At 42.8% G+C, this 26,600-nt stretch overlaps 1 protein-coding gene across 4 annotated transcripts in view; it reads right to left on the bottom strand.

Annotated features, from left to right (window-relative positions):
- Positions 1-1,682: 1,682 nt before the first annotated feature.
- Positions 1,683-26,600, bottom strand: part of LOC122931935 (sushi domain-containing protein 1-like) — a 231,231-nt gene continuing 206,313 nt past the window's right edge. For 3 of the 4 annotated variants that reach the window (XM_044286029.1, XM_044286039.1, XM_044286048.1), the window contains exons 23-24: positions 21,371-21,464; positions 1,683-2,338 (exon numbers count right to left, since the gene is read on the bottom strand). In XM_044286029.1, coding sequence (XP_044141964.1) covers positions 2,296-2,338; positions 21,371-21,464 — 137 coding nt within the window. In that variant the 3' untranslated portion in view covers positions 1,683-2,295. Of the gene's footprint in view, positions 2,339-11,905; positions 11,936-21,370; positions 21,465-26,600 lie in introns of all 4 variants that reach the window. The other variant, XM_044286058.1, reaches the window with a different exon arrangement.

The following is a 26,600-nucleotide window of genomic DNA, read 5'->3' as shown; positions in this document are numbered from 1 at the left end:
GGAATTGCGGATGTGTGAATGGAGCCTAAGGGTCCATTCACACGTCCATAATTTGGGTCCGCATTTGTTGCGCAATTTGTGGACCCATTTACTTTCAATGGGGCTGGAACTGAAGCGAATCCGCATTTCCGGCATCCGCATCCGCATTTTCCGGATCCACATCCGTTTTTTGGGGATCCGTTTTTTCCGGATCCGCAATTCTGTTCCTGAAAAAAATAGAACATGTCCTATTCTTGTCCGCAATTGCGGACCAGAAAAGGCATTTTCTACTATAGTGTCTGTGATGTGCGGTCCGCAAATTGCGAATCGCACATTGCAGGTGTTCGTGTTTTGTGGATCCGCAATTTGCGGAACCGCAAAACACTTACGAAGGTGTGAATGGACCCTAAGCCTTCTTCACCTGTGAGCAAACTGCTCCAGCTGTCTCATCTTTGTAGAGTGCCTTTTCCAGACTGTATGATTCAGCTTCCGAAGATGTTCAATAGGAGTTAGATCAGGGCTCAGAGAAGGTCAATTCAGAATAGTCCAATGTTTGGCTCTTAGCCATTCTTGGATGTTTTAGCTGTGTGTTTTGGTTCACTATCCTGTTGGAGGACCCCTGACCTGCGACTGAGACCAAGCTTTCTGATACTGACCAGCACATTTAACTCCAGTCTTAAGATTTCATTGTACCCTACACAGATTTAAGAAACTTTGTGCCAAATGCAGCAAAGCAGCCCCAAAACATAAGCAAGCCTCCTCCATGTTTTATAGTAGATACAATGTTCTTTTTTTGTATGCTTCAATTTTGTGTCTGTGAACATCGGGCTGATGTGACTTGCCAAAAAGCTCCAGTTTTGTCTCATCCATCCAAAGGACATGCTCCCAGAAGCTTTGCGGCTTGTCAATATGAATTTTGGCAAATTCCAATCTGGCTTTTTATGATTTGCTTTCAACAGTGGTTTCCTCCTTGGTCGTCTTCCATTAAGTCCACTTTGGCTAAGACAGCAATAGATGGTGTGATCTGACACTGATGTACCTTGACCTTGGAGTTCACCTCTAAACTCTTTAGAAGTTGTTCCGTGCTCTTTGGTTACCATTTATATTATCTGTCTCTTCACTTTATCATCAATTTTCCTCTTGCGTCCACATCCAGGGAGGTTGGCTACAGTCCTGTAGGTGTTAAACCTCTAAATAATATGTGCAACTGTATTAACAGGAACATAAAGCTGTTTGGAGATGGTCTATAATTTTCTTTCTAATCTCCTGAGACCACTCTCTCCTTAGCTTTCTTTGGTCCATGTTCAGTGTGGTACCCACCATTATACCAAACAGCACAGTGACTACTTTTCACCCTTCAAATAGGCAGACTGACTTATTACAAGTTTAAAGACACCTGTGATGCTATTTACAGGACACACCTTAGTTTAACATATTCCTATGGACAAATTATTTTCCATCTTTTCGAGGGGTACCATTATTTTTTTCCAGGCCAGTTTCATTAGTTTGTTTTTTAAATTTATTCTAATGAGCCACAATTGGAAAGCAATGTCTGATTTTCATTAGTTGATTTTAAAATGTGAAACAATAAGATGTTAAATAAAGAAACAGAGAAAATACAAAAACATCAAAACAACATTTTTATTAAAATAATTGTATAAAATAAATAAAAGTAAAGAACACCTCTGCATTATTAGGGGGTATTCCAGGATTTTACTTTTGATAGAACAGTGCTGCAGTTTCCAGAGAATAGAGCTATGTAGTACTGGCACTGACTTCTGGCATTGGAGCTACAGCTGATCGGATCCCCGCCCATCAGATATTGGTGGCCTGTTCTGAGAATAGGCCATCAATAGCAAAATCCTGGAATACCCCTTTAATACAAATGTACAACTAAGAAATGTATGATCACCTAGGAATCGTACTCCATGAAAAGTTTAACAAAGTTAACCAACAATTCATGTTGGTGAAAGTGCAACTTGTATCTGAATGAACATATGCCACCAGATCAGTATATTTTCATTATGGGAAGAATCTGTAGTGAACAGCTGCATCACTTTTCATACAAGGGACAGAGGCTTTACACCAGGGTTAAAATCAAAGAGATGCTTGCATGGCACATGACTACATGTCACCATAGCCAAATATGTCCTCTGCTCTCCTAGACCCTTGACTTGGCTGCCACAACTAGAGATTTCTGACTCTCATGAGCAAACCCTCATTAATTCTGTAATACTGATATAGGTAAAGCAATATTCTTGTTGCCTGCCTCATCCCAAGGTAAGCATTAAAGACTGTTGCCAAACTTTTTCACATTTAAATGCAGGTTTTCAGGATGATTCTGGAATGGCTCGTAATCCTGGAAAACAATAGAAAACATAGTTATAAACAAATTTTATTCTGTGGTGTTTTATCATTCTACAAGTGTAAGACAGATTCTCATTGAATCACAGACTAACAATAGGGAATTGTAACATTGGAAGGCTAACAATAGGGAATTGTAACATTGGAAGGCTAACAATAGGGAATTGTAGTATGGGGCTACTGATATATGGACACTATGGCTGACAATGTTATAAGAGCAGTTTGGTTGGAACTATGTAAGGTCACTTGATTCTGACAGTTACTGGGGTGCTATGGCTGAAGCTGCTGAAGGGGCACTGTGTCTGCAACTGTTTTGGGGCACAGGAGCTGTCACCTAAGGATGAAGATGTAACTGACACTCCTTAAAGGGATTTTCTGATTTGCATCAACATTCTTTAAAATAATCATCTATGAAGGGAGCTATAAATATGTAATGTATTTATTTTACCATTATTGCTCCTATCTTCTGTTCTGGGCTGTGGTCACATGACCATGTCCATGCAGCTCTTTCTTATTTCCTGTGATGTTATGTCCATGGGTGGGGCAGTGATTGGGGAGTGTCTAAGTAACTAGCTGGGTGGGAGGAGCTATAAAGTAGCTGGGTTGTTAGGGGCGGTGCTGGAGGTGTGGCACAGAAAGGAGCATCTTGGGTTTGGCTTGATACAGCAACAGGAAGTGCTACATACAGGATGGAGCAGGAGAACCAACGCTGGCCTGGCCCTGTCAATCAAGACAGAAGGGTGTGGAAATGAGGTGGGAGAACGGAGCCTCTAGGAGCAGGTGCAATGCCCCCCTGCTCCTAGAAGCTCATTTGCATATAATAAAAGTTAAAATTACACGAAAAACGGGGGGCATACTTGAATAAAAGAAATGCAGAGTTGAATTCAGGTGACATTTTCACATCTATAATGTCAGCCTGTTTAATAGCAAAAATTGGGGTGACAGAAACCCTTTAAATATAAAACATTTATGAGGGTCAGAATATGACAATAAAAAGAATAAAAAAGTTTTTTTTCCCCAGTATTAATACCCAAGAAAACTACACAAATGTGGTATCATTGTAATCATACTGACCCAGAGAATGAAGGGCACAAGTCAGTTTTACCATATAGGAAATGCCTTAAAAGCAAAACCCATAAAACTGTGGTGGAATTGCTTTTTCCAATTTCCAATTCCACACCATTTGGAATTTCTTTCCAACTTTCCACTACATTGTATGCAATATAAAATTGTGACATTTGAAAGTAGAAATGATGTCTTTCATGTGTTTTCCGCATGTTTATGTCCGTTTTGCAAAATGCAAAAGATAGAACATGTCCTATACTTGTCCGCAAATGCAGACCATTGACCCACTGGAGTCTATGGGTCCACAAAAAATGCAGATGCCACATAAACTGCATCCGTATTTTGCAGATCCAATCTTGCAGACTGCAAAATACACACGATCATGTGAATGTACCCTTAGGCCTAGTTCACACAGTCAGTATTTGGTGAGTAATTTCCATCAGTGATTATGAGCCAAAACCAGGTGAGGGTCAAAAACACAGAACAAGTGCAGATTTTTCAATTATACCTTATCTCTGTTTAGGCTCCATTACTGTTTTGGCTCAGAATTACTTATGAAAATCACTGATCAAACATTGGCTGTGTGAATAAGGCCTTACATGTGAATATGTTCAATTTTGTAATAATTGTTATTAGGTGAAAGTGCCAACACCGTCCTTTGCCAGTAGCCTTTAGTACCTTTCCCATTCAGAAACAGCCTCAGTCCCCTGCAAAAAATCTGTCTGTAGTGTAAATAGCAGGAAGAACAGTATGCACACCATAAATAGCCCATTTTTATCAAGATTTAGTTTTCAAATTTGAGCACAGATTATAGTATATAGCGTATTATTTTTATACTTCTGGTTATTGGGAAATGTTCCTGCAGTATCCTGCTCCTAGAGTAGCGATTCACCATATACTGCAAACTGCAGGGGGTTACCAAAATGTATACACTTTAATATGTAACACCTGCATACATATGTATGTGCACATGGTAATCACAGCCCATATTTTTAGCCACCACTAAATGGCTCTGGTGTCACCCTCTATATAAGAGAGGGCAGAACATTCTAGAGCCAGTCTACTTCAGTCTATTCCAGCCAGTCTAACCTAGTCTAGCCTAGCATGGGCTAGGAGAAGGGAGTGTGTATGTAGCTGATAGTCCAGCTCATTTTGCACATGGTACCATCCATGATAGTGCTAGAATATCACCAGAAAGTGGATCAGATGCAAGAGAGGTGTAGAGAAAGAACTGTAGAGGTGACCAGTCTTATAAAAGACTTAATTGACTCTATGGCACTCATGTTCAGGGGAAGCCTCCGGTCCCTAGCACACTCCACACAATTTGGCCGACCTGTGTATTTGCCCACATCCCAAAGTGGAGGAATGGATTAGAAACCATGGAGAGGAACGCCCTTAAAGTGAAGTACAAATCAGTAAGCAAAGTGCAGAGAAAGAAAGATTGTCTAAGCTGTTTAAAATAGACACCCTTTGTCCTATGATTATATGTGCAGCTGTGAGAACTGTAAAATGTGTGGATACTGGATTTTTGTGTAATATCAGCCAGTCTATTATGGTAAGACCTGTCCTGAACTATTTCCATTTGAATTTCCCAGTAAAGAAAACATTCTGCTGCACAACTGTCTCATTATTGTTTCCTGCACTACATTTACACCACAAGGTGTTAGCATCATGGCAACAAGGAACCGGCTCCACACTGTAAAACCATCAACACCAAGGGCACTTTGACCCCCATCAGGCAGGAGGATCCCAAGAACCGAAGGGTGCCCCGAAAGGAAAAACCAGTGCACCCAGGAAGCTTCAGAACTGTGAGTACAACTACTACTAGACCCATAAGGCCACATCTGCACTCAAGCACTCCTGTGGTACACTGCAATACTATATTTGCATAAGTGCTGTGCAACTGATGAGTTAAGAGTGAGCTGTGTACTATATAAGGCAGATATGGTAACAGCAAGTAATGTAAAAAGTATGCTACTGATAAAAATATTGACAACCTTGAGGGGCTGAGCTCTGAAAACTTTCCACTGGGTACACAAGGTATCAGCACAGAAAGTCATTAATAATAGATATTTTATCTCACAGGGTGCTTTAAGGCCCCAATATACATTAGCATGTTGTCTGTAGAACCTAGTGAGCAGGGGTGTAGCTAAAGGCTCATGGACCCTGGTGCAAGGGTTCAGCTTGGGCCCCCTACCCTCAATACCCCTTCGCACCTCAACTTCATAGCTCAAAACACCCTGACTTGGCCCAGGCTGTCTTCCACAACATGCATCCTCAGCAAGTCTGGTCTGGAAGTGCCGATTTGCGCTTGCTGCAAGACTTTCAAGTGCACTGTGGCTCTGCCCATCCTTTCTAGGCAGCCTGGGCTGCACGCTGCATGTGTAGTGTAAAGATGGCACTGGCTGGGAGCAAGAATTCAATATTGCAGTCACGGTGAGTCCGTCAGTGCTTTGTGGCAAGATGAAGGGGTGCATCTAGCCTTTCCACTGCCTGAGGGGAAAATTGAAACGACACCTCACCCCCATACCAAATTCTCAACCTAATCCCTTACTTCCAGCCCTACTGTTAAAGACATACTTGAAAAACATTACATACAGAGCTACAAAACATACAAGGTAATACAGCACCACGTACCTCTTACATCCAGTGACTTCTCCTCTGATGTAGATGTTCTCTTTCCTTATCTTCTCCATTCAGACCTGACCGCCATGATAATTTATTTCAGCCATCTCTTGTTTTTGCACAGTTTGACAAACAGATATCTTAGTTTCCTACTTTACATCATCCTCCCATGTTTTGATCACCCCGTCCTGCCACCTTCAATACTGTGCCCGCTGTGCTCCTCAATACTATACAGCAGAAACAGTACCCCTGTAAATACTAGTACCACACAGATAACTGTGCCCAGCAAATAAGGTCCCCCAAAAATAATTGTGCTAAGCTTATGCTGTGCCAGTGCCCCCCACAGCAATAGTGCTCCTACCGATAGTAATAATTCACTACCAGAGTACACTTAGTGTTAACAGTGCCCTCAATAGTAATAATGCCCACATTGTGCCCATATTAGCAATAATGTTCCCCATAGTCCCCCAGTAGTAATAATTTATTCTTATAATGTGTGGCAGTAGAATAATGCCCCCTAATGTGTACCAGTACAAAAATACTCCCTTATAATGTGCACCAGTACAAAGAATACCCATTTATAATGTTTGCCAGTGCAAAAAGAATCCCCCTTATTGTGTGTGCCAGTGCAAAAAATGTCCCCTTAAAATGTGTGCCAGTACAAAAAATACCCACTTCTAGTGTCCCCAGTAGAACCAGTATCCCCATAGTGCTCCCCACAATGTGTGCCAGTACAAACATATGCCCCCTTATGTGGGTCAGTACAAAATGCCCCTATTTAGTGCCGCAAGTAGAAACAATGCCCCCATAGTGCTCCTCTCTGTCCTCCATAGTGGCCCAAGAGCATGGTGCAAAATAAAAAATAATAAACTCAAATACTTACCTCCATGTGGCTGTCAGCGATGCGGTGCAGGCCTCTTCTGGTTTGTTTCCGGATCTGTAGTTGCCCTGCTCAGGTGGCACGATGATGATTATTGTGTTGCCTGTGCCTGCTTCTGATAGGCTTCAGGCCGCCGCAGCATTCAACTGTATTACCACCCTTAGGAGTGAGATACAGTTGGATATAGCGAGATGAGCACCTCTACAATGGAAGCGCTCATTTCCCACGGCCCTGCCGGTGCCCCCACTTCTTTCTTGCTATTGCGACCACTGCGACCCTTATAGTTACCCGACTGCTGCTGAGAGCAAACTGTTCAGCTGTCACTCTAATGTGTACGAGGAGCTTCCACAGCTTTGTCCAAAGGATCAGGCAAAGTTAATTTTTTCATCCGAAAAGAGGTGTCTGATGGCGGCTCTCTCCCTATTGACACCGCTCGGCCAAACTGAACTTGGAGGTTGGTATTCTGTTATTGGGGTGAGGATTCTGTTATCACATATACATCTATATGGGGGGTGGGGATTCTGTTATCATATACATCGGTGAGGATGCTGTTATCATACATACATCTATATGGGGGTGGGGATTCTGTTATCATATACATCTATACAGCGGTGAGGATGCTGTTATCATACATACATCTATATGGGGGCGAGGATGCTGTTATCATACATACATCTATATGGGGTGAGGATGCTGTTATCATACATACATCTATATGGGGCGAGGATGCTGTTATCATACATCTATATGGGGATGAGGATGCTGCTATCATACATAAATCTATGCAGCGGTGAGGATGCTGCTATCATACATAAATCTATGCAGCGGTGAGGATGCTGCTATCATACATACATCTATATGGGGGCGAGGATGCTGTTATCATACATACATCTATATGGGGTGAGGATGCTGTTATCATACATACATCTATATGGGGCGAGGATGCTGTTATCATACATCTATATGGGGATGAGGATGCTGCTATCATACATAAATCTATGCAGCGGTGAGGATGCTGCTATCATACATAAATCTATGCAGCGGTGAGGATGCTGCTATCATACATACATCTATATGGGGGCGAGGATGCTGTTATCATACATACATCTATATGGGGTGAGGATGCTGTTATCATACATACATCTATATGGGGTGAGGATGCTGTTATCATACATACATCTATATGGGGGGGAGGATGCTGTTATCATACATAAATCTATATGGGGATGAGGATGCTGCTATCATACATACATCTATATGGGGGTGAGGATGCTGTTATCATACATACATCTATATGGGGGTGAGGATGCTGTTATCATACATACATCTATATGGGGGTGAGGATGCTGTTATCATACACACATTTATATGGGGGTAAGGATGCTGTTATCATACACACATTTATATGGGGGTGGGGAAGCTGTTAAAATTTAGAACTCAACAGCTACAAAGAGTTCCTATCTGCAGAATCTGGCAGGGTCAAACTGTAATGCATGTAAAAGACTCTCTCTTTCTTGTGAGGAGTAGGGAATTATCCGGACTGAATGGTTCCTTCCTGATAATTGATGGCTGTGTCGGCCCAAGTAAAGGATTCTTATGTCCTTAATTATCATACAGATAAGTAGTGGGGAAATAGTGTATCTAATTGTTGTCATTTCAAACATCTGGTGCCCCCACTATCTCTGCAGCAGATTCTTTAGATCTTGTTACATGACATAAATCCTTGGGAAAAATTAAATCGGTTATGCCACCATTAAAGGGGTTCTGCCCTTTCATTTAACTGATGATCTATCCTCTGGATAGATCATCAGCTCCTGATCGACCAGCTGTTTCAGAAGGCAGCGGTGCTCCAGTAGCGCCGCGGCCTTCTCACTGTTTACCACCGTCCCACTGACGTCACGACTAGTATCAACTAGCGTGGGTGGGGCTAAGCTCTGTTCACTTGAATGGAGCTTAGCCCCGCCCACGCTAGTTTTCTTACTTCATTTTATTTAGTGTTGAGTGAATCAAGCTTCGGATCATTGATCCAAAGTCGATTCATTCAAAAACTTCAATTTTAATGCTGTCTCCGTACAGCATTAAAATGTATTGCCTCCGTGGAGAGGAAATTCGTTTCAGCCAAAGTCCTAATTTTAAATGTTTCTAAAGATGCAGAAATGAATACCGAATTCATTCACTGAAGTCTTACGCGACTTCGGCTGAAACAAATATTTCCTCCACGGAGGCAATACATTTTAATGTTGTACGAAGACAGCACTAAAATCAAAGTTTTTGAATGAATTGACTTTGAATCGATGATCCAAAGCCCGATTCGCTCAACACTAATTACAATGTTGCCCCCTGGTGTATAATCTGTTTAGTAACGTGCACATTCCCTCCTTGGGGTGTACACACATGCTCAGTTCCATCCTTTAGGCCACTAGTAGGACCTACTGTCAGAAGCTGTAAAAGTTGCGGGGAGAGAGCTGTAACAAAAAGGACATGCCCCCTGAGAATGGACACGCCCACTGAGCAGTAACCGGGAGAGAGCTGTAGCAGAAAGGACATGCCCCCTGAGAATGGACACGCCCACTGAGCAGTAACCGGGAGAAAGCTGTAGCAGAAAAGACACACCACCTGAGCTATGACAGGGAGGAAGCTGAAACAGAGAGGAAACACTCCCTGAGCTGTGATAGGGAGATGGCTGCAGCAGAAAGGACAAGCCCCCTGAGCTATTATAGGGAGATGATTGCAGCAGAAAGGACCCCCCCCCCCCCCCCCTTCAGCTGTCAGCCTGAAGAAAATCTAACAGAGCAATTCGAACAATGAATAGGGGGTTCTCTGGTTTTGTGTGAGGTACAAGGCTGGTTCTACATTTGTTAGAAAGAGATTGTCCTGTACTATATTTTGTCTAATTTTTATTTTTACAGCAATCATGACATAACCCCTTTGTCTGGTGTTCAGTGTGTCATAAGAGTGTCAAAAATGTATATTCCCTTGTACTTTGGGATTTGAAAATTAAATATTAATAGCATTTTAAATTGCATGTGTTTCTTCAGACACTGTTATATTATGCCTGATGAGAGGCCTAATTTGTCTCGGTAGCTTGCTATGTATCATTGTTTCTATTTTTGTTAACCATGAAAAAGGTATCATACCTGCAAGACATATTTGCCCTTTATAGGGAGTGAGATAAAACATTTTGGTTGTGTCACTTCAGCAAATGGCATGTATCATGTAGAGAAAGTTAATACAAGTCACTTACTAATGTATTGTGGTTGTCATATTGTCTCCTTTGATTCATTTTTCCATCACATCACTGCTCATTTCCAGGTGTTAAGACCTCCGCTGCAGCACAAAGACAAGATGACCAGGATAGGATCTGCTGCGCATGCGTGCATATGTGCGCTTTCAGGGTCCTGGCCGCCAGAGTGCTTTTTCCTATAGATTTCAAGCATGGCCACCACTGATGGATTGTACGGTGGTCAAAGCCATGGAAACGAGAAGTGTATAATGTGATGGAAAAATGAATCCAGCCAGCAAAGGAGGCAATATGGATAATAACAGTACATTAGTAAGTGCCTTGTATTAACTTTCTCTACATGATAAATGCCATTTGCTAAAGTGAGACAGCCCCTTTAACTACAGACTTACACGGTACCAGACTTTATGACACAAGAGACATATGCACTACTTACTAGGCACATGATAGTAGTATTGGGGTTAAAAAGTTAAATCATTGTTCAGTAACTCAGAGCCATAAAATAGAATTTATTCATTGTATGGTATTACTCATCAGGAAAGAATGCGATAATCCATGCTTATCTGACAAACTTTATCTGAATCCTGAGTTCACATTTTATGAGACTGGACGAGTAATAAAACAAAATTCATGCTCCAGCCATATTAACTGCCTATACATTTAGTGCAAACATGGTAAGATGGTTGGATCTAAAATTTGAAAAAACACACTAAAAATATTAATTGTACTTAAAGGGCTTGTCAAGGATTAAAAAAAAGGTCTGTTTTGTTCCTTGAAATAACGCCACTCCTGTCCACGAACTGTTTCTAGTATTGCAGCACAGCCCGTTTACCTGAATGGAACTGAGCTACAATACCAGATATGGTCCATGGACAAGCATGGGTTGTAAAAGAAAAAAAAAGACCCTTAGACTACATGCACACGGCCATCCGCAAAAAAAAAAAATTTTTTTTGCGATATGTGGCCATATGTGGATTGCAGATCCGCAAAAAAACAAATGACGTTCCGTATGGAATCAATTTTTTTTTTGCGGACCCTTTTTTTTGCGGATCCTCTAGGGCCCCATCTAATCGAAAGAAAGGGGACCCTGTACCTTGCGGAGCTCCTTGAAATGAATGGAGCAGCTGGTCGAGCTTGCACACTTCTGCTCCATTAATTTCTATAGGAGGTCCGGAGATACCCAAGTATAACGCTAAGCTATATCCGGACCTCCCGCAGAAATGCAATAGAGCAGCTGTATGCATACCCGACCAGGTACCCAGGTCAATGCATGGGGCTCCATGAGGTACAGGGTCACCATTCCCGTGATTGGTCGAGGTCCTAGCGGATGACTTCACACAAATGGAATACTTTTAAAGGGAACCTGTCACCTGGATTTTGTGTATAGAGCTGAGGTCATGGGTTACTAGATGGTCGCTAGCACATCCGCAATACCCAGTCCCCATAGCTCAGTGTGCTTTTATTGTGTAAAAAAACCAGTTTGATACATATGCAAATTAACCTGAGATGTGTCCTGTCCCTGACTCATCTCATGTACAGGACTCATCTCAGGGACAGGACACATCTCGGGGTAATTTGCATATGTATCAAATTGTTTTTTTTACACAATGAAAGTACACAGAGCTATGGGGACTGGGTATTGCGGATGTGCTAGCAGCTATCTAGCAACCCATGGCCTTAGCTCTATACACAAAATCCCGGTGACAGGTTCCCTTTAAGATATAAAGCTATAATATAAAATAGGTACTTACTGTACATATCCCTGTTAGTTGTTACAGCACCTACAAAAAAAAAACATAATATGAAAAAGCAAACATAATGGCTTTCCTTCTCATGTTCTGGTATGTCTGCATTAAATCTAACTGCAGCACCCAACTTTTCCAGAGTCTGATATTGTCCACACCCTTTATCTTTCCTTCTCATGTTCGGGTATGTCTGCATTGAACTTTTAATGTCTCTTTCCCTGCTGGATTTATGGAGTATTTGTTTATATTGACTATTTCACCCTGTATCTGGTCCTCCCTTGATTAGGCCAAATGTACCCCCTCCCCTCTTGTTCACACCTGATTGAACACTGAGGGGTATAAATCTAAGTCTTTGGGTCTTTTTTGACCTTGGTCTTTTCAACATGCAACATCTTTCAAATGCACATACCGAATTATACCAGAATTGAACCAGAAGGGGACCAAAGGTAATTGCAAAAATAGTTAATGCAAAAAATGTTCCTATCTTCCATCTTACTTTTCCCACTTTTCCAAAACATCCTGACATATCCCCACATCTATTCACCCAGCAAGGACCTATATATCTCTCCCTCCATCTTACCTTCTCACCTGACCGCTTGCACTAACCTGTTTGGTAATGTAAAACACTTCCTTCCCAAACACATACAGATACCTCCTGCCCTCTCTTATTCCCACCTACTAACAATTTATCTGCTTCTCCTTATTGCTGGTGATATCTCTCCAAATCCAGGCCTCCCTCAGCAAATCCCCACCATCGCCTTCACCTCCTACTACAAATCTCCTTCTACAAATGTCTGCAACCCCTTAAACCTAATAACTAACCATTCCTCTGACCCCTGCTCCTTTGGTTCCTCTTGCAGGAGCATTATGGAATGAACAAACTGTCCTAAATTCATGACCTCTTCATCTCTCAAAAAACTTTGCTTTCTGGGTCTCACAGAAACATGGCTGACACCGTCTGAGGCCTCCTCCCCTGCTGCAGTCTCTTATAGTGGATTTCATTTCACTCACAACCAACTTTTCTAACAGCCAACTGGTGGTAACTGCTCAGGTTCTTACATACAGCAGGATCCTTCTTTACAACTGGGGTCAGAAGAAGCTCTTATCCTTGTTAACCACTTCAACCCCGCTAGCTGAAACCCCCTTCATGACCAGGCCACTTTTTACACTTCTGCACTACACTACTTTCACCGTTTATCGCTCGGTCATGCAACTTACCACCCAAATGAATTTTACCTCCTTTTCTTCTCACTAATAGAGCTTTCATTTGGTGGTATTTTATTGCTGCTGACATTTTTACTTTTTTTGTTATTAATCAAAATGTAACGATTTTTTTGCAAAAAAATGACATTTTTCACTTTCAGCTGTAAAATTTTGCAAAAAGAACGACATCCATATATAAATTTTTCGCTAAATTTATACCGTATTTTTCGCCGTATAAGACACACCGGCGTATAAGACGCACCTAGGTTTTTGGGGAGGAAAATAAGAAAAAAAATATTTTTAACCAAAAGGTGTCCTGTGGGTTTGGAACTAGGTGGTCTGTGGATGGCACTATTACTGGGGATCTGTGGATGACGGACACTGTTATGGGGGGTTCTGTGGATGACGGACACTGTTATGGGGGGATCTGTGGATGACGGACACTGTTATGGGGGGATCTGTAGATGACGGACACTGTTATGGGGGGATCTGTGGATGACTGACACTGTTATGGGGGGATCTGTGGATGACGGACACTGTTATGGGGGGATCTGTGGATGACGGACACTGTTATGGGGGGAAATTGTGGATGACGGACACTGTTATGGGGGAACTGTGGATGACAGACACTGTTATGGGGGGATCTGTGGCTGGCACTGTTACAGGGGGGGATCTGTGGATGGCACTGTTATACATGTGTCATCCACAGACCCTCCCAGCCCATAACTGTGCCATCCACAGATCCCCCGCCGCTCCAGTATACTAATATAATATGTCTTATTCAATTAATAGTTATTAAATATGCCTCTTTATTCCTAATAGTACCTTAAATCCTAAGCGCTTCAGTACAATGCCGGCAGGCCGGGCAGCCGGCGCGGCGCGTCACTCACTGACGTCACTTGCCTGCGCCGCCTGCTTCATTCATAAAGTAGGCGGCGCAGGCGCGTGACATCAGGGAGTTACGCTGCCGCCCGCCCGGCCTGCATTGTACGGATGCACTTAGGATTTAAGGTACTATTAGGCATAAAGGGGCATATTTAATAATCATTAATTGAATATGACATATTTTATTAGTACACCGGAGCGGCGGGGCAGGCCTTTAGTACAGTGACTGAACTGCCCCGCCGCTATTGCCGTCCCCAGCTCCTCCTCCCAGTCCCTCCCCGAGTCCCCGCTCGCTTTACATCGCTGCCAGCGATGTAAAACTGACTGCATTCGCCGTATAAGACGCAGGGGCATTTTCCCCCCATTTTGGGGGAAGAAAAAGTGCGTCTTATACGGCGAAAAATACGGTAGTTCTACATGTCTTTGATAAAAAAAAAATGTTTGGGCAAAAAAAAAAATTGTTTGGGTAAAAGTTATAGCGTTTACAAACTATGGTACAAAAATGTGAATTTCCGCTTTTTGAAGCAGCTCTGACTTTCTGAGCACCTGTCATGTTTTCTGAGGTTCTACAATGCCCAAACAGTAGAAAAACCCCACAAATGACCCCATTTCGGAAAGTAGACACCCTAAGGCATGGATGTCAAACTCATGGCCCTCCAGATGTTGCAAAACTACAACTCCCATCATTCCCTGATAGCTGTAGTATGCCCAGGCATGATGGGAGCTGTAGTTTTGCAACAGCTGGAGGGCCACGAGTTTGACATCCCTGCCCTAAGGTATTCGCTGATGGGCATAGTGAGTTCATAGAACTTTTTATTTTTTGTCACAAGTTAGCGGAAAATGATGATTATTTTTATTTTTTATTTTTTCCTTACAAAGTCTCATATTCCACTAACTTGCGACAAAAAAAAAAAAATTCTAGGAACTCGCCGTGCCCCTCACGGAATACCTTGGGGTGTCTTCTTTCCAAAATGGGGTCACTTGTGGCGTAGTTATACTGCCCTGGCAATTTAGGGGCCCAAATGTGTGAGAAGTACTTTGCAATCAAAATCTATAAAAAATGACCGGTGAAATCCGAAAGGTGCACTTTGGAATGTGGGTCCCTTTGCCCACCTTGGCTGCAAAAAAGTGTCACACATCTGGTATCGCCGTACTCAGGAGAAGTTGGGGAATGTGTTTTGGGGTGTCATTTTACATATACCCATGCTTAGTGAGAGAAATATCTTGGCAAAAGACAACTTTTCCATTTTTTTTATACAAAGTTGGCATTTGACCAAGATATTTTTCTCACCCAGCATGGGTATATGTAAAATGACACCCCAAAACACATTCCCCAACTTCTCCTGAGTACGGCGATACCAGATGTGTGACACTTTTTTGCAGCCTAGATGCGCAAAGGGGCCCAAATTCCTTTTAGGAGGGCATTTTTAGACATTTGGATCCCAGGCTTCTTTTCACGCTTTAGGGCCCCTAAAAAGCCTGGGCAGTATAAATACCCCACATGTGACCCCACTTTGGAAAGAAGACACCCCAAGGTATTCAATGAGGGGCCTGGCAAGTTAATAGAATTTTTTTTTTTGGGCATAAGTTAACGGAAATTGTTTTTTTTTTTTTTTTTTTCTCACAAAGTCTCACTTTCCGCTAACTTAGGACAAAAATTTAAATCTTTCATGGACTCAATATGCCCCTCAGCAAATACCTTGGGGTGTCTTCTTTCCAAAATGGGGTCAGTTGTGGGGTGTTTGTACTACCCTGGCATTTGAGGGTCTCCGCAATCATTACATGTATGGCCAGCATTAGGAGTTTCTGCTATTCTCCTTATATTGAGCATACAGGTAATGAGATTTTTTTTTTCTGTTCAGCCTCTTGGCTGAAAGAAAAAAATGAACGGCACAGATTTCTTCATTCACATCGATCAATGTGGATGAAAAAATCTCTGCCAAAAAAAAAAACAAAGGAGGGGAAAGGCGTCTGCCAGGACATAGGAGCTCCGCCCAAAATCCATACCCACTTAGCTCGTATGCCCTGGCAAACCAGATTTCTCCATTCACATCAATCAATGTGGATGAATAAATCATTGCCGGGATTTTTTATTTATTTTTTATATACAAAGTGTTTGCCAAAGCATAGGAACGCCGCCTCCTCCTCAGCTCGTATGCCTCGGCAAACATATCTGTTACTGCAGAGGAGAAATCGTCTTGCAGCGCCGAATACACCGACTTGCGTGTAATCTGACAGCAGCGCAATGCTTCTGTCAGAATGCACATCAGTGCTGCAGCTAGTCGATCGGTTGGTCCACCTGGAAGGTAAAAAAAAAAAAAGAAAAAACCAGGCCGCAACGCAATAATTTTATTAACTTTGGAACAGAATATATAAACTTTAACTTTTTGAACTAAACATTAACCTTTTTGCTTACTGGTGTTTTTTTTTTGTTTTTGTTTTTTACCTTTATAGAACAAACCTCTCCTTCCCCATGGGTCAATGTGCAAAGCGCAAATCGCCCAAAGATGTGGCAAAGTGCGTTATGCACTTTGTCCCAGGTGAAAGGAGAGGTTTGCAGCAGCTGTGTGAGTGAATGGGCCCTAATAGCCCTGTGTGCCTGTCCTGGTGAGATGATCCCTATGCTAATAGTGTACCTGTGAGTGGTACTTCCGGAAACACTCTCCAAAGCATAGGGCAGGGTGGTCAGGACAGTCAGGACAGAAATAGCGGGTGTCACGCCTTATTCCACTCCTGCTACAGACACAACATCTTTTTCGGGGGGACTGTTGGGTTGAGGTACCAGGAACGACATTGGGGAAATGTCGCTCGTGTAGACGGCTAACTACACTGGTGGATGGGGCCACGGAACCTCCTGGGTACAGGAGGTTCTCGATGATCTCTTCCTGAAATTTGAGGAAGGATCCAGTTCTCCCAGCCTTACTGTAGAGAACAAAACTATTATATGCAGCCAATTGAATCAAATATACAGACACCTTCTTATACCAGCGTCTGGTTCTGCGGGAAACTAAATACGGAGACAACATCTGGACATTGAAGTCCACCCCTCCCATGAGCAAATTATAGTCGTGGACTTTCAATGACACGGGTTGCTCGCTCAATTTGTATTGTCGTGTCTGCGTGAATGGAGGAGAGCATGTAAACGTCACGCTTGTCTCTCCATTTCACCGTGAGCAGTTCTTCGTTACACAGTGCGGCCCTCTGCCCCCTTGCAAGACGGGTGGTAACGAGCCGTTGGGGGAAGCCCACGAGACTAGTTCGCGCGGTGCCACAGGCGCCAATCCGTTCTAGAAACAAATGCCTAAAGAGGGCCACACTTGTGTAAAAATTGTCCACATAAAGATGGTACCCCTTGCCGAATAAGGGTGACACCAAGTCCCAAACTGTCTTCCCACTGCTCCCCAGGTAGTCAGGGCAACCGACCGGCTCCAGGGTCTGATCTTTTCCCTCATAGATCCGAAATTTGTGGGTATAGCCTGTGGCCCTTTCACAGAGCTTATACAATTTGACCCCATACCGGGCGCGCTTGCTTGGGATGTATTGTTTGAAGCCAAGGCGCCCGGTAAAATGTATCAGGGACTCGTCTACGCAGATGTTTTGCTCTGGGGTATACAAATCTGCAAATTTCAGGTTGAAATGGTCTATGAGGGGCCGAATTTTGTGGAGCCGGTCAAAAGCAGGGTGGCCTCTGGGACGGGAGGCGGTGTTGTCGCTAAAGTGCAGGAAACGCATGATGGCCTCAAAACGTGCCCTGGACATAGCAGCAGAGAACATGGGCATGTGATGAATTGGGTTCGTGGACCAATATGACCGCAATTCATGCTTTTTAGTTAGACCCATGTTGAGGAGAAGGCCCAGAAAAGTTTTAATTTCGGAAACTTGGACTGGTTTCCACCGGAAAGGCTGGGCATCAAAGCTTCCCGGGTTAGCGGTTATAAATTGTGTGGCATACCTGTTTGTTTCGGCCACAACTAAGTCTAAGAGCTCCGCAGTCAAGAACAGCTCAAAAAATCCCAGGGCCGAACCGATCTGAGCTGTCTCAACCCGAACTCCAGACTGGGCAGTGAAAGGGAAAACTACAGGTGTGGCTGAAGTTGGGGACTGCCAATCAGGGTTTGCCAGCAGAGAGCCACTGCTTTCTACAGGTTCGTATTCTGACCCGCTAGATTCATCAGATGAGGGTTCCCATTCCTCATCCGACTGGGTCAGAAGCCTGTAGGCCTCTTCAGAAGAATACCCCCTGTTTGACATTTGGGCAACTAAATTTAGGGGTATTCCCTGAGACTACCCAAGAAAAAAAAGCAAGCCTGTCTTACAAAGGGGAGGCTAGCGAAGTACCGGAGGCCGCTGCGGTTGATAAAAAATATCAAAACTGATTTTTTTATCGCCGTAGTGCGTGTAAAGTGAATGTGCAGTGATCCAAAAAAATAATTTTTGTCACTCCGGTGGGGCGGGTGTGGGCGAACGCACGTGTGGGCGACCGATCAGGCCTGATCGGGCAAACACTGCGTTTTGGGTGGAGGGCGAACTAAAGTGACACTAATACAATTATAGATCTGACCATGATCAGTTTTGATCACTTCCAGATACTATAAAAGTACAAATGCTGATTAGCGATACGCTAATCAGCGAATAACGGACTGCGGTGCAGTGGGCTGGGCGCTAACCGATCCCTAAACTACCTAACCAAGGGGCCTAAACTATACCTAAAACCTAACGGTCAATACCAGTGAAAAAAAAAAGTGACAGTTTACACTGATCACTTTTTTCCTTTCACTAGTGATTGACAGGGGCGATCAAAGGGGTGATCAAAGGGTTAATTGGGGTTCAGGGGGGTGATCTGGGGCTAGTATGTAGTGTTGGTGTACTCACTGTGTAGCCTTCTCCTCTGCTGGATCCAACCGACGAAAAGAACCAGCAGAGGAGCAGGCCAGCCATATAGCAGATCATATTTACTAATATGATCTGTTATCTGGCACTCTGATTGTTTTTTTTAAAAATCATCAGCTTGCCAGCCGCGATCATTGGCTGGCAAGCTGATGACGCAACTCCCCTCGACGAAATGCCGGCCCGAACTGTGCATGCGCGGGCCGGCAAAGCGCGTCATCTCGCGTCTCGCGAGATGACGCGTATATGCGTGACTGTGCGCAGCGCTGCCGCCTCCGGACCGCACATCTGCGTTAGGCGGTCCGGAGGCGGTTAAAGGGGTTGTCCTGGACTATGAAAGTCTGGATGGGATATTGTTTTGAATAATGCTCATTATTCTGTGTATTGCAACAACTACATTATGTAATTGCCTGTTTCCAGACACAGTGTTATGTTGTTAATAAAGTACTGCTAAAAAGAAAAGGCAGGAAGGGGCGGAGACTCGCTGCACATGTACAGAGAGAGAGCTGAGAGAGAAGAAAGCCAGTTGTGCTGTTATATTCATATGCTGTTCTGTTATTTCTGAATAAAACCCTGTTGTTCCTCATGCTACGCCTGATGAAGACCGGATTAATCCACTGCCAACAGGTTATGGACCCAGAGGCACACAGCATACAGAAGGACAACAGTGTACAGTGATCCCTCAAGATACAATGGCCTCAGGATACAATATTTTCAACATACAATGGTCTTTTCTGACCCATCGTAAGTTGAAACCAGACTTAGCATACAATGCCTCAGACTCAGATCCAACCAATCAAGGCCCCTTCTGTACAAAGAAAAGATGGCCACCAGCAGCAGCCCAGTGAAATTCACAGTGCCAGTGCACAGTGACTAATCAGAACTACCAATCGTGGAAATATTAGAATCCTTCTAATAAGAGAAGGTCTGTGGAAATACACACAGGAATGTAAAACAGATCCACTATCAGAGGATTGGCTGGAGAAGGATCAGAAAGCACAGAGCCCTATCTCCCTCAGTATAGATGATGGTCAGATTGTGCACATATGTAAATATGAACCTGCAAAAGAGTTGTGGAAGGAGCTACAAAAAGTGCATGATAGAATGAATCTCATCAACAAGCTCTATTTATTGATACAACTGTACCAGTCTAAGTTAAGCAAGGGCAGAACATGCAGGACTATATAAGAGATACCTTAGAAATTGTAGAGCACCTGCGAGGTATTGGAGAAGAAATAAAAGATTTCCACGTGGCTGCACTGTTACTCAGTGGTCTTCTAGAAAGTTGTGACCCCACTAGATGCACGTCCAGATAATGAGCTCACTCTGGAGTATGTTATAGGAAAGCTTGTAGAGGAGTTCAAGAGAAAATCAGAAAATGAAAATAATAGTCACAGAGCAGAATCTACAGTAAAGACACAGGTCTGGTCATAAGCAAAGCTCATTTAAAGGAGACCCATGTTTTGTGTGCAAGAAAACAGGCTATCTGAAAGATGAATGCAGAGTTTGGAAAGCTAGAATGAAACATCTAAAAAGGCAGAGTGATCACCAATGTAGCACTGCAAGTACTGAAGCTCTGAGATGAGCATCAGAGCATGAACTCCCTTGCCCTGCGCTAAATCGGGCAGGACAAGGGCTTTTTCTTTAGATCCGGTGATGTCTAAGGTCTCTGCTAGTGCTGCCCTACATGATAAATGCCATTTGCTGAAGTGAGACAACCCTTTTAATGTCTAAATAGATTCTTAAAGTGTTAAAGGTAGCACTCTGCTTATATAAACTCCTGTGTATATTCGGTAATACATTGGTAAGTGGCTTGTATGAACTTTCTCTACATGATAAATGCCATTGGCTGAAGTGAGACAACCCTTTTAATGTTAAACTAGGTTCTTAAAGGCTTAGGGGTCGCACTCTGCTTCTATAAACTCCTGTGTACACACAGTAAGTATGCAGTCCTTAACACCCCCTAGTGGCAGCTGTAGGCTACAGAATTTTATAATCATGCAAGTCATTTAAAGCTCCTTATCAGAACAAGGCGCCCCAAAGGCTATAAAGATATATCAAGAAATTAAAAATTGCATGATGTCTACATCAAAGATAAATAGATACTATCGAACCCTGTGAATATTTGCTAGGTATTTTTTCTTGGTCATCTTCTTGTACCCAAGTATCCCCTTTTTTGCACCTCAAGCTTGTCTATATTTCTAAAGTTTGTCTACCACTGACACAATTTCCCTGCTTATACTGCTTTGGCTGATTCTGATTTCACAATATTGTTGTCAGATTGCTGACAGGATTTTTACAAGTCCATGGAGGGCAGAATTAAGTGACCCTGTTTACGTCAGGTACTATTGTACTGCATTTATGAGTCACACCTCAGGTATTAAAATAATCTTATCTGGAAGAAAGTAAATGCTATAGCGCGCATAATACAACGATGCTGCGAAGGAAAATACATTTTCACTTAAGACAGTTATGTATTAAATATAAGATACTTACCGTGCCAGTGAGTAAGAGATAAATACTATGAAGCACACAAAAGCAATGGATCCTAATAAAACCACAGCCATGTGATGACGACTGTTTGAGAGCTCTACAAGAGAAGAACGAAATGCACATTGGTTGCTAGTAAAGGAAACACCCTAAGTAACATTGGAAACAAAGAACAGGACCACAGGTAACAGAATTTCATAATTAGATCCTTAAAAATGGATTGTTTATTCTTAATGGCCATACGGTTTTGCAAGAAACCGACTGAGGGTCAGTGGCTACACAATATCTCTGTCCTACTGCAGACAAAGTGAGGAGGCTTCTTTTCCGGCCAGCTGCCTTACAGCCAGACACAGGATTGTGAAAACTGGCTGACCTCCGTGACACAGGGAAGATTTCTTTATGCATTTCTCAAACTTAGTTGATCATACAAAATAGGATAAAATGAAGGGAAGAGATGAAGTAATTGTCAGGAGATTCTTTTTTATTTTTATTTTTTTTCACATTTTCTATGTTTAACGTTCCTTGAAATATTCTTGCTCATTAATTAAAATATGAAATCCAACGATTACATTGCACCAGTATAATGCTTAAAGGGAGTCTGTCAGCAGATTTACCCCTTTTTAACAGTTGCCATTCCGCTGTAGCCGCAAAACAGATGATTGACACAGTACCTTTATATGCTTTGGTGGACTTTTAAATATGCCAAAAACGAACTTTGATGAGGGCTCGCAAGTGCCCAGGGCGGAGTCCACCGGGTTGGAGCCCAGGCAGCTCTGCCTCTTCGGCTCTTATCCCCGCCCAGCCTCCTCCTCTGCTCGCCTATCTGTTGTCTCTCCCCCTCAGCGAGATCCCGCGCCGATGCGATAACTTCCTTGGCCGGGGCATGCGCACTGCCATGCCCATTGCTGACACGGCATCGCAGTAGCTTATGCGCATGCCCCGACCAAGGAAGTCATCGCGTCGGCGCGGGATCTCGCTGAGGGGGAGAGACAACAGATAGGCGGGCAGAGGAGGAGGCTGGGCAGGGATAAGAGCCGAAGAGGCAGAGCTGCCTGGGCTCCAACCCGGTGGACTCCGCCCTGGGCACTTGCGAGCCCTCATCAAAGTTCGTTTTTGGCATATTTAAAAGTCCACCAAAGCATATAAAGGTACTGTGTTAATCATCTGTTTTGCGGCTACAGCGGTATGGCAACTGTTAAAAAGGGGTAAATCTGCTGACAGACTCCCTTTAAAAGCAGGTTGAATTAGTCAAGAGGTTCTGTTGTTCTACAGACCAAACATCAAACTGGAGAAGTAACGTTAGGGATGGATGACTCTCTAGGATTTTTATACATAACACTGAAATATAAAACATCCAATGAAGACCAGTTCTATGGCTCAAACCATCTTAAGGAAAGGGTCAGACTGGCAAAATGTAACAGAAAGGTGACAAACTCAATAAACAAGCAATATCAATGCATGCAGAAGAGCTTCTCTGAACATAGAGCATGTAGAACCTTGAAGTGAATAAGCTATAGTAAAAGATCCCACGGGTTCTACGCCTGACAGCTATAAATAGGAAGTTGGGGTTACAGTGGCTGGACATTAAACTGGACAATTGAAGATCAGAGTGACCTGGTCAATAGATAATCTTCATTTCTGCTTCCCAATAAAAATTTGTCTAACTATCCTATAAATTAGGCCTCTTGCACACAAACGTTTTTTTTTCCGTTCTGTTTTTTGCGTTCTGTATACGGACCGTATACGGAACCATTCATTTTAATAGATCCGCAAAAAAAACTGAAGGTACTCTGTATGCCTTCTGTTTCCGTATTTCCGTTTTTCCGTTCCGCTCAAAGATAGAACATGTCCTATTATTGTTCGCATAATGGACAAGGATAGTACTGTTCTATCAGGGGCCAGCTGTTCTGTTCCATTTTTTGCGGACCGCTAAATACTGAAAAAGCCATACGGTCACGTGCAAGACGCCTTAGGGTCCATTCACACGTCCGCAATTTCGTTCCGCATTTTGCGGAACGGAATTGAGGACCCATTCATTCCTATGGGGCAGCACGATGTGCTGCCCGGACACGGAATTGCGGACCCGCACTTCCGGATTCGCAAATCCGTTCCCGAAAAAAATAAAACATGTCATATTCTTGTCCGCAATTGTGGACAAGAAAAGGCATATTCTATAATGCCAGCAATGTGCGGTCCGCAAAATGCAGAACGCACATATCCGCTTTCCGTGTTTTGCGGCTCCGCGGCTCCGTGGATCGTGCGGACGTGTGAATGGAGCCTAACTCTTGGCTTCCTTTTTATCCCCATGTGATAGAACAAGGGTACTTTCACACTAGCGTTAGAAGAATCTGGCAGGCAGTTCCGTTGCCCGAACTGCCTGCCGGATCTGGAAATCCATATACAAACAGATATTATTTGTTTCCAGATCCGGAATCGGATCCGTCTGACAAATGCATTGCAATACCGGATCCGTCTCATCCAGAAAAACGGATCCGGTATTTATCTTTTTCACAGTTTTAAAGGTCTGCGCATGCGCAGACCTGGAAACCGGATCCATTTTCCCAGACACTTGGTTCCGGATCCGGCATTAATAAATTGTTATGGAAATTAATGCCGGATCCTGCAAGTGTTCCGGAATTTCGGCCGGAGAAAATACTGCAGCATGCTGCGGTATTTTCTCCGGCCAAATACCGTAAAAGGGACTGAACTGAAGACATCCTGATGCATCCTGAACAGATTGCTTTCCATTCAGAATGCATTGGGACAAAACTGAAGCGTTTTTTTCCGGTATTGAGCCCCTATGACGGAACTCAATACCGGAAGACTTTAACGCTAGTGTGAAAGTAGCCTAAGTAGTATTTTTAATAGCCCCATTGTAGGGGACTTATTATGCACTATTGTAGTAAAAAAAAGAATCTGCTGTATTATCTAATTTCACAGCGCACAGAACAGTTAAATGACAAATTCAGTTATGTAAGATCTGTGCATGGCTCCTTAACCTGTCCCGGACACATGACGTCCCGGTACTTAAGGACACATGACGTACCGGTGAGCGGTGATCGTAACAATGTGACACGTCCCACCCCCCCCCCCCCCCGTGTCGAGCAAACCGCAGGTCAATTCAGACCTGCAGTTTGCGGCCTGTACAGGTTGCGGCGGCGACAGGGGCGGTGCGACAGGGGCGTCACCGGAAGGCATCGGCACTGCCTTCCGGTGACGAGCCTGTGAGATCCAGCCCCCTGAATCTCACAGGCCGGAAGCTGTATGAGTAATACACACAGTATTACTCATACAGCCAATGAATTCCAATACAGAAGTATTGGAATGCATTGTAAAGGATCAGACCCCCAAAAGTTGAAGTCCCAAAGTGGGACAAAAAATTTTGTTTCCCCCCCAAAAATTTAAAGTTTCAAGTAAAAATAAACAAAAACATAATTTTCCCCAAATAAAGTTAAAAAAAAATTGGTAAAAAATGGGGGGGGGGGGAAATAGACATATTAGCTATCGCCGCGTGCGTATAGACCGGCTCTATAAACATGATCACATGATCTAACCCCTCAGATGAACACCGTAAAAAAAAAAAAAAAAACTGTGCTAAATAAACCATTTTTTTATCACCTTACATCACAAAAAGTACAACAGCAAGCGATCAAAAAGGCGTATGCCCACCAAAATAGTACCAATCTAACCGTCACCTCATCCCACAAAAAATGAACTCCTACCTAAGACAATGACCCAAAAAATAAAAAAACTATGGCTCAGAATATGGAGACACTAAAACATAATTTTTTTGGTTTTAAAAAAGCTGTTATTGTGTAAAACTTAAGTAAATTAAAAAAAGTATACATTTTAGGCATCGCCACATCCGTAATAACCTGATCTATATAAATATCACATGACCTAACCGCTCAGGTGAACACCGTAAAAAATAAATAAAACACTGGTGTAAAATAAGCCATTTTTTGTCACATTACATCACAAAAAGTGTAATAGCAAGCGATCAAAAAGTCATATGCACCCCGAAATAGTGCCAATCAAACCGTCATTTTATTCCGCAAAAAATTAGACCCTACCGAAGATAATTGCTCAAAAACTGAAAAAACTATGGCTCTCAGACTATGGAGACACTAAAATATGATTTTTTTGTTTCAAAAATGAAATCGTTGTGTAAAACTTACATAAATAAAAAAAATTGTATACATATTAGGTATTGCCACGTTCGTAGCAACCTGGTCTATAAAAATACCACATGATCTAACCTGTCAGATGAATGTTGTAAATAACAAAAAATAAAAACGGTGCCAAAACAGCTATTTCTTGTTACCTTGCCTCACAAAAAGTGTAAAATAGAGCAACCGAAAATCATATGTACCCTAAACTAGTACCAAAAAAACTTCCACCCTATCCCGTAGTTTCTAAAATGGGGTCACTTTTTTGGAGTTTCTACTCTAGGGGTGCATCAGGGGGGCTTCAAATGGGACATGGTGTCAAAAAACCAGTCCAGCAAAATCTGCCTTCCTAAATGGCATTCCTTTCCTTCTGTGCCCTGCCGTGTGCTCGTACAGCGGTTTATGACCACATATGGGGTGTTTCTGTAAACTACAGAATCAGAGCCATAAATATTGAGTTTTGTTTGGCTGTTAACCCTTGCTTTGTAACTGGAAAAAAATTATTAAAATGGAAAATCTGCCAAAAAAGTGAAATTTTTTAATTGTATCTCTATTTTCCATTAATTCTTGTGGAACACCTAAAGGGTCAACAAAGTTTGTAAAATCAGTTTTGAATACCTTGAGGGGTGTAGTTTCTATAATGGAGTCATTTTTGGGTGGTTTCTATTATGTAAGCCTCACAAAGTGACTTCAGACCTGAACTGGTCCTTAAAAAGTTGTTTTTTGAAAATTTCTGAGAAACTTCTAAGCCTTGTAACGTCCCCCAAAAATAAAATGGCATTCCCAAAATTATCCTAACATGAAGTAGACATATGGGGAATGTAAAGTAATAACTATTTTTGTAGGTATTACTATGTATTATAGAAGTAGAGAAATTTAAACTTGGAGATTTATTTCTTCTCTGGACAATCATTTTTCCAGATGTCCCAAAGTCACAGTCTGAAGGGGGCTTCATCAGTTTTTCTTGGAGAGAAGAGGCTTCTTTGCTGCCCTTCTTGACACCAGACCATTCTCCAAAGGGATTTGTCTGACTGTGCATGCAGATTTACTCACATCTGCCTGCTGCC

The sequence above is a fragment of the Bufo gargarizans genome, chromosome 1, assembly GCF_014858855.1.
Source record: "Bufo gargarizans isolate SCDJY-AF-19 chromosome 1, ASM1485885v1, whole genome shotgun sequence".
Taxonomy (NCBI): Eukaryota; Metazoa; Chordata; class Amphibia; order Anura; family Bufonidae; genus Bufo; species Bufo gargarizans.
This window is presented reverse-complemented; position numbering and strand designations above follow the sequence as displayed.